General features: G+C 52.2%; 1 protein-coding gene across 2 annotated transcripts; it reads right to left on the reverse strand.

The window, feature by feature from the left end:
- Nucleotides 1-1703: 1703 nt before the first annotated feature.
- On the reverse strand, nucleotides 1704-8053 carry TRAPPC3 (trafficking protein particle complex 3). Of its 2 annotated transcripts, XM_037381045.1 has the most exons (6): nucleotides 7935-8044; nucleotides 6120-6167; nucleotides 4920-5017; nucleotides 4583-4682; nucleotides 4137-4319; nucleotides 1704-3449 (listed from the first exon to the last, which is right to left on the reverse strand). In XM_037381045.1, exons 1-6 carry the CDS (start codon nucleotides 7974-7976, stop codon nucleotides 3330-3332), a joined length of 591 nt encoding a protein of 196 aa, XP_037236942.1. In that variant the 5' UTR covers nucleotides 7977-8044; the 3' UTR covers nucleotides 1704-3329. The 2 variants fall into 2 exon arrangements, with proteins under 2 accessions (XP_037236942.1, XP_037236943.1); XM_037381046.1 differs by lacking the exon at nucleotides 6120-6167 and having other exon boundaries at nucleotides 7935-8053.
- Nucleotides 8054-8790: the final 737 nt, after the last annotated feature.

Consider the following 8790-nt stretch of genomic DNA (forward strand, 5'->3'; position numbering starts at 1 on the left):
GCCCCTGCAAGTGGTGCTCTGGGAGCCTGGGATGTGGTGCTGGGACTGGGACCTGGGGGCTGGGCGATGCAGAGCCCACCTGCTGCCACCACAGGGTGGCCGGTCAGGCTGGCCGGGTCCCCAGCATGGGCTGGCAGGGGCCGGGCACAGCGGGGGACTTGCCCTGTGCACCAGCCTCCTGCAGCATCACCCTCCAGCAGCTCTCCTGCCCTGTGTCCTGCACCCCCCCGCCTTGACTTGTTGCTATTGTCATCTCTAATATCACACAGAGATGGGAAAGGCTGAAAGTTGCCTCTTTTCCTGCCAGGTTAAATCGTTCACCAGGAATGTCTATTATTCCCACAAGTCAACTTTCCCCTTCGCGGTATGTGTCCAGGGGTCAGGCCTGGCACTACATGAAAGCGAAGGGTATTCAATAACCTAGAGCCGTGGAAAGGCTTTAGTCCAACTCCAACCATGTTCAGGCTTTTATTGATGCAGCATGCCTTTCCCCATTTGTTTCCTATAAACAGCACATGGTAATATTTAGTAGGTTTCAAACAGCGCTTTTTGCATATTCTCCCTTGTCTACAATGAGCTACTTGGTAGTAGACAGTTTTAATTTACTTAATGCAATTTTTGCTTTTTGTTCTTCCAGAGGGTCTGGGCTGGTTTTGACCCAGTCGCCCCAGCAAATTACTGCACAACTCTAATTCCCGGGGGGCTGGCAGTGGGAGCTGGGGACCCCCTCCCCGCAAGGGTAAGCGCGTTCTCTTGCTTGCTGAAGGAGTGAAAAGGACGCAGCGTGAGCTTGCTGTTGCAAAATAACCCCCTTTTAGCTGCGATGTCAGCAAGGACACGGGGCTTCCCTCCCACCAGAGCCTCCGGGACACTGTCCCGGGGGGCAGCTGCTGCCTCTGGAGCTGGGTGCGTGTCGGGGCTGTTTGGGGCCATCCTGGCTGGCCAGGCTTGGCTCCCGCTGCTGCCCAGGCAGGCGACACGTGATGTTCGCCAGCTCCAGCCAAAGAGAAAAAGCCACTTTACTGCAAAAGCTGCCACTTCCCCATCCCCGGGGCTGGCAGCAGCCAGGGCACAGCTCTGGGTGCTCACTGGCCGGCGCTGAGCAAGGCTGCAGGGTGCCCCCCCGGAGCAGGGGGTGCCTGCTGGCACGCTGCCGGGCAGCTCCCTCGCACCACAGGCTCCTGGGGAGCATTTGCACCATTTATACAAGCAAGGGAGCCATGAATTCCTGCTCCTGGAGAGCCAGCAGTTGCCACTCCTCGCCTGCACGCTACCAACGGCAGCCGTGGAGCAGCCCCCATGGGGAGGGGGCACGGATTCCTCCCAAGGTGATTTTTTTTGCCGCTATGAATGGCCACAGATAACATGTATCAGCTCCCTCCGCAGCGGTAGCAAGTCACTGCTAATGTACACGCACGGGGTATACACGGAGCAGAAAAAAAGCCAGTCCTCAAACAAACATTGACTGTCTGGTTTCCCAGCGCTGCCCATCAGCCCCCGAATCCCACCCCCAGCCATGGTCCCTCCGTGTGCTGAATATTGGGCAGGTTTCCTTCTGGCGGCAGCTTTCACGTGCCAGCAGCCAGACATTCTTGGTGTGGTGCTGCCGTCACCCTGCCAGCCCCGGGCAGGGCGGTGAGCTCATGCCGCTCAGCCGCTGTGCCGCACCAGCACCCAGGTCACCGAAAAATAAAGCCAGAGCAAACAGTCGACACTGGGATTCTTTTAATGCAATTGCTTTTAAAATGCAGCCTGAAAATGACTTCAAATGGTTGACAATGAGAAACAACGGATCTTTCTGATCTCTGCCATGTGACCGTGCGGCACCTCTGCCTCCAAAACCCACTGGCCACTGCTGTTCCGTGATGTCATTCTCCAACTGCTTTGACAGCGACTCACTGCCACTTCACAGGACACACGTCACACGGGGCATCCAGTGCCTCCCACTAAAGTGGCTCATTTGGGCAAAAGAAGGGATGGCGTGACTCACCCAGCATCCAGATGACCCAACATTCATCTGGAGAACCTGAACGGCCGGCAGCACAAGCAGCAGTGTTCTCTTCCTCACCTTACACTCAGGCATAAACCTGCAAAGGTATTTGAGCCACCAGCTCCTGTGGAAGTGAGTAAGGGCTACCGACTTTAAGCTCCTAATTACCTCTGTGGATCTGTGCCTTCATGCTATGTAAAGTGGTTTGAGAACCGCATGTCTGCCTGCCTTTTCTGGCTGAATGGGATGGCAGAGGAAGTTGATTTTCCAATTATCTGGCTTTTTGAGATATAATGCTACTTTGTGTATTTATTTTACAGAGCCTGCCAATTCAAGGAACAGGGGAAATTCTGTTGTAGCCTAAACATCTGTGAGAATATACCCCAGCACCACCTCCACGCTGTGCAGTGTTTATACGCCGTAACAGGAGAACAGACTCGACTTGCTGAAGTGCGTTTAATCCCTCCCAGTCATCAGTCTGAGTTTTAGTTTTTGTTCTGTGGACCTGCCACGTGGCCCCTGCACTGTACACACTGTCAAACATCAATGGTACTTCAGGCACTCCTTCCTTTTCTCCATTTACCATGTCTACTGCTGCTCCATGGCAATTTAATGGCCCTCCCAAGAGGGGAGTCATGAAGCTGCTGCGGGGGAAGAGAAACTACAGAAGAGCCCAGGCCACAAGGACCTCGTGAATCTGCCAGTGCTGGGTGACGCCACCGCTCTCTGACAAGAGGAGCCTCCCCAACCTGGTGCCAGCACTCACATGGCTCTCCCAAATCACCTCCTTGTATCAAGCTTGCATTTTACTAGTAACTTCAGAATCAAACGCAGGAAGCCAGTGTGGTCTACAGAAATACTATGTGCTCATCTCTGAATTTTAAACACCTCTTTTTAAGGACAGCATTCAACAGTAAATGAGTGGACTCTCACAGCTTGGTCTTCAATTCTGGTAATAAAACATAGATTCGGGTTTGAACAGACTGGAGCTCTTCTAGGGTTTGAGCAGTAGTTCTCACACAACAAAACGTCACAATTAGAAACTGAGCATAGAAAGAGTCCCCAGGGGAATACGAAAAAGACGTCACCTTATGAAAAAGCTTCAGAATGAACCTGTGAAATAAACAGCAACCAGATAATCGTCTTCTACAGAAGATGAAGTAGCAGTAGAAGAATATAATAATATCTTAAACAGTCAGTGAGTCTGTCTGAATGTACAGGGGCACTAGATCCCTACAGATCTGTGATGAAAGCGCTATATCCCTACAGATCTGTGACGAAAGCTAATAGCCAAAACCAGCTGGTCCCCTCCAGTCCCAAAGGGAGACTGCTTTGCAATTCACTCTTCACCAGCTGGAAGATTGTCTTCAATCCGCCTGATGAACTTCATTCTTATTTCTGTGACGCTGTCACCCTTCAGTGTGTCCTGGACGAATTTTACATCTACGGCCATCTGAACCTAGGCGGTGGAAGAGGAAAAAGAGCTGTTATCTCCCTTACAGCAGCAGCTTCTCTAGGAACCGTCTGACCGTGAAGCACCAGCTTAAGGACTCTAAGGGCATGACATGCAATGCAGAGCTCTACGGAAGCACTCATTATTTTTCAAGATCACATCCTCCTTGTACACTGCAGCCTACACGGTGGACTGTGGGCACCTTACCTCAGCAAACATACCTCCTACAGCACAACTGGGACTCCCTGCAGAGATCAGAGCCTGATGAACCCCATCACTCAGGGCTACACGACCTGCTGCTCCATGTATGCTCCTCAAAAATTTCAGCTAAGCAAAATAATCAAGCCTCAATACAGACTCCTAAATTTGAGACATAGCTGTTTGCTTGTTCCAGCCAATTCCCAACTAGGGCTCAAAGCAGATACAAAGAGAGGATTTTGAAGCTTCATGAAAATTCAAGGAGATACTAGTGCCCACACTTGGGTCATAAGATGAAGGGGCTTGGGCAGCACCCCTGGGACTCACAGCTGCCATAGGCAATGGCAGCCGAGCGCTCCTGTAGCTCTGCTCTTCTCCCGGGAATGAATTTCAGATTCAAAGCAATCAAAGAAGTCATGAACACAGACTAAACATTAAAGTATCTGCTGATACCTCGGATATATCTCTCTCTCTAGAACAGAGATGTTGGCTCACCATTTCCAGAGCTCCTCGCAGCACTCCACACAACAAGTTGGAATAGATGAGAGATGAGTGGTTGTCGGGGAGCTCAACAAAGTCCACCAAGGGATTATTTTCCAAGATCAGGGAGAACTCGTCACCTCCAGGACTCCAGTTGGTGATGCTTGGAGTGATGCCCAGGTACATTTTAAATGCTATCTGTTATGTCAAAGAGATTGTGAACAAGAACGTATCCCATGAAGCAACAGCACAGCTCTGATCTTTGTAAAATTACTAAAGGGTTTTGAAAACACTCCTTTCTCCCAGTTCCCACCAGTCAGCAGTACCCAGGGATCTAATTCTCTCTTTTTCCTCCCCAAAATCTCAGCCAAACTCTCAAAACAGTCCTGCAAGCTGCAAATACTCTATCCTCATAGGCAAAACCATGACAAAACCTGACAAAGCTGTGCTTTCACAATTACCTTTGCAATAACATCCGCGGTTTCACGGAAATCATGGCATCTTCCGACATTGGACCGGGCCAGAAAGTCCTCTATTAGCCGAACACCTATGTTGTAACCCCTGTGAATAGACCAAATAGGAGCAGCTACAGAGTGGGAAGAGGATAGCTTTAGAAAGACAACCAACATTTATAAAAGGACCAGTGGAGGGAAAAAAAATATCTGAGAAATACCAGTAAAACAAAATACATAAAATATAAAATTCAGTCTGCCAGGCTTTTATTCACAAAGCAACACATAGAGGTGCCTCCTGTGAACCTGAACTCCTACAAGGCTCTGCTGCAGCAGATTCACTTACATTTTGTCAAGCTGCTTGTTGACATCCTCATCATTCTCATAGTCCTTGCACAGCTGGGTGACCAGTGCACCATACGTCAGTGTGAAGAGCTCCGAGTTCTAGACAGAGGCAAAAGGGATTTAAACACAAGTCAAAAAGAAAACTGACATAGCACTGCTGCATCTGTGTCCAGCGCTGCTTCCGTTGGCCCGGAGAGGGGGAAGAGAAACCTGCTGTCTCCAAAGAATTTGCTGCTTAATAAGGAGAGATCCCAGTTCATATTTTGGCAAGACAACTTCAGTCTCCTTGGAAAGAGAAATCCTCTTTGACTAAGAATGACTGAGCACTTTCTTTCTCTCCCTCTCTCCACACACACACAGAGCATTTCCCACTAAGGTGTCCTGAATCTGACCTGAAGAGGCAAGCCAGGAGGCTGATGACATTCTTAGTAAGTTTTGTCAGCTGCCACTTAGCATCCTTCTGCTTTAACAAGCACATCCCCGGATAACTGGAACGACACCTCCAGGTCATCTGATGTGCTACCAACCACCTCCTGAGTGGCTAAAAGCGCAGTTACCAGGGACCTTAATCTGTTTCAATCACTGACTTAGAGGTGAAAACTTATTTGTGTTTCATAAAGGCGCTGCAAACGGGCAACACTCATTAGGCTCCATTTCTGGTCCTTTCAACAGGACAAAAAGTGCTCACCCATTCACAGACTTATATTCTGCTACCAAGAAAAAACAAGATTCATCTGGTCCCTGGAAAGTTATCCAGGCACATAATTCGCTTCATACATTAAAATCAGTTCCTCAGACCCAGAGGAGGAACAGCGAGGACGACTTCAGGTCAGCTCAGCAGATCTGTGTTCCGCATATCCGCTTGCTGTGCCTGGTTAGGATCAAAGTTACGTGGGCTTTCTTCGCACAGTTGTGGGATTTGCAGGAAACGCCAAGGGAAGAGATCTCATCTCCCAGCCACCATCCTCAACCTGAAGCCACTATGGCAAAGCGCATTTTTTTGGCACCCATTAAGCCAGATCAGTGATTAACAAGGTCCTTAAAGGCTGCATAAGAAAAAGCTACAATAGGCTTTAGCTTTTCACAGAACCTGAAGGAAGTGTTTTCAGGAACAAATAAAGCATGATAATTAATTTCTGCTTTCAGTTTTAGCATACAGAAACATTACAGTCTAATCTCAGATTAAAAGCCTATCACCTACCATGAGATGCATAGATGCAGAAGGTGAAATGAATGGCAAATACCAATACTACAGAATGAAAGCAGCAGGCAGGCAGAAAGGAAGGGAAAAGAGACAACATCAGAGTTAAGTGACAACACTGAACGCACTTCATTCTGAACAAGTTTACAGAAAGACAAACACAAGAAGGAATCGATCCAATATTCAACAAAGAGAAACTGGGTTGGTTAGAAGACACAGGGAATTCCACCTTGTCATTGTAATTCACAGGTCAACAGCAATTAGCTACCAAAAGGCTTTAAAGCACCTGAAAAGAACCAGTCAGGCTCCTTGGTACTTTTGCTTCATTTTCGATCTAAAGAACTGACACATTTTTTGGGTTTTTTACTTACAATTCTGCTTTCATCCTGGAAAGCTAAAGGTTGCACAAGTTCACATCACTCAAGAGTGAACAACAAGGCGGAAGTCTCCTTTAGCTCAACTGGCAGTCAGACACTTGGCAGAGAATTTAACAAACATGCAGAAAAGGTTATGCTATTTTTAAGGATTTCAGTCATTTTAGTAAAGACAGGGCTTGGCAGCTGGAGAGAGTAGGGGGTGAATGGATGGAGGGAATCCAGCTGTTACCAGTCCAAGATGCTGTCATTTACTGTGTAAAGCCATGAAGTCATCACCTACAGTTATCAGCCCCAAAGTGAGCAAATCCAGTGTTGGCCGTAGTCATTGCCTGCGACGCTGCTATTCAGGTAACTTTTAAACTGTTACAAAAAGGCAAACTTTCACATCTGTAAACAAACTCTTCATTTTTGGTCCATCTAATGGAATTAGAGTGCCCAAGACTTTTTCCATTATTATATTTTTTTGTATTGCAGACTAGCGTATAGTCTCAGCATTACAGAACCATTCTGCGGCTGCAAAAATCAGGCTCCTAATGACATAACATTAATTCCTTAAATAAAAAGCACTGTGTTTAAGGAGTTGAATCCCTAGAAAAGAATCCCTCGTGGTGCGGACAGGATGGGAGCAGAAAGGAGCAGGCAGCTGCCTGGCCTCCGCTGAGCCTGAACCAGCCTGTCAAGGTGGCCAAGGAGGGAAAAAAAACGTATTTTATTTTTTGTTACTTGCTTTCAAATACTGACATTGCACCAAAATGATTTCGTTTGGTCTGGTCTGACCCAGCATCAGACTTCAGCTCCGCAGCTTTGCTCTCCACCTCTCCCCTCTCAGCTCAGCTGGACTGGTGACACGGGAGTGATAGGAGAAAAGAGACGGAGAAAAGGCTGTGCGTTTCGCCTGTAGCATTTCCACAAGAAGTGTCCCGCTGCTGCCTGATCCCTGATCCCGACCCCCGGCAGCCCGGCCCCGCCGCACCGGGCACTCGGCGCCCTGCGGAGCGGGTGACGGGAGCTCCAGTTGGGCAGCGCTGCCGCTCCCGGACGCTTCGTGCCGAGCCCGCTCGGGGGCTGTGGCGGCTCCGAGCTCCCGCGGAGCGGCTGGCGCAGCACCTCCGCCCCGCTCGGCACCGCGGGCGGCCGCCTGGGGGCTGGGGTCGGGCGGGAGGGGGCAGCCGGTACCGCCCCGCCGGTACGGCCCGGGGAGGGGCGGGTCCCGCCGAGCACACCCCGGCAGCCCGGGCGCGCAGCGCGGCCCAGCGGCGGGCGGGAGGGCTGGGCCCTGCCGCGGGCCTCCCCCTGACAGCCAGGCCGGCTCCCCGCCTCCTCCGGCACCCCCCGCCCCGGGCCCACACCCCGCCGCCAGGCCTATCCCCGCGGGCGGGCGGCGCAGGGGCCCACCGGGGCCCGCCCGGCCCCTCAGGCACCGCCTCCCCGCCGTTACCATTTTCTTGCTCTCGGTGCTGCGGCCGGCCTGGCGCGACATCCTGCCCGGCCCGCTGCGTCCCCGGCCCGGCCCGGCCCGGCCCGGCCGCCTCCCGTCCCGGCCCGCCCCGCGCCGTGTCGCGGGGCACGCCGGGACTCGCAGGCCCCGCCGCGCCCGCCCCCGCGAACTACGATCCCCAGAGTGCAACGCGGGCGAGCTACGCGCATGCGCCTGCCGTGGCGGCTGAGGCGGTGCGGCCTTCCTGTCATGTGACGGGGCGCCTACAAATCCCGGCGGGCCCTGCGAGGGGCGCGGGGTTTTGCCGCGCCGCTGGGGGGCGCCTGCGCCCGGGTTTGGGCCTTGTCCGGGCCGGGAGCCCTGCCTGGCCGGTAGCCCTGCCTGGCCGGTGAGAGCCAGGGGGGTGGTGTTGGCGGTGCTCCTGCATCCTGTGACCAGTCCCAAGTGAAGGCAATACAGCAGTCTGCCCTCCAGCTGGGCCCACCGGTGCCTGGTGGCTTCTGTTTAGGCCCCTGTAGCTCTGGTGAACGTTTTTACTGGAGGAATAACTCTTCACAGAACGGTGCATTGCCAGGGCAAGGGCCTGTCCATGGGAGTGGTTCCCTTCCCTGGCACGCCTGGGCCGGCAGGTCCTGCTTTTGCTTTGGTCCCACATTGCTCCTGGCCCTGCCCAGCTGCTGGCCCCAATGTCTTGGCAGAAGCTGGTTCCTGCGGCAAGGGCAGCCAGCATGCCCCAGGGTGGACGCAGAGAGCCCTGGGCCAGCATGGAGCCTCAGGCTGCAGCTCGGTGTGGGAGTGCTCAGCACAGGGCTTCCATGCCTAATGCGGCAAGAAATACACCCAGCTGTGCAGAAAT

The sequence above is a fragment of the Falco rusticolus genome, chromosome 3 (assembly GCF_015220075.1).
Source record: "Falco rusticolus isolate bFalRus1 chromosome 3, bFalRus1.pri, whole genome shotgun sequence".
NCBI lineage: Eukaryota > Metazoa > Chordata > Aves > Falconiformes > Falconidae > Falco > Falco rusticolus.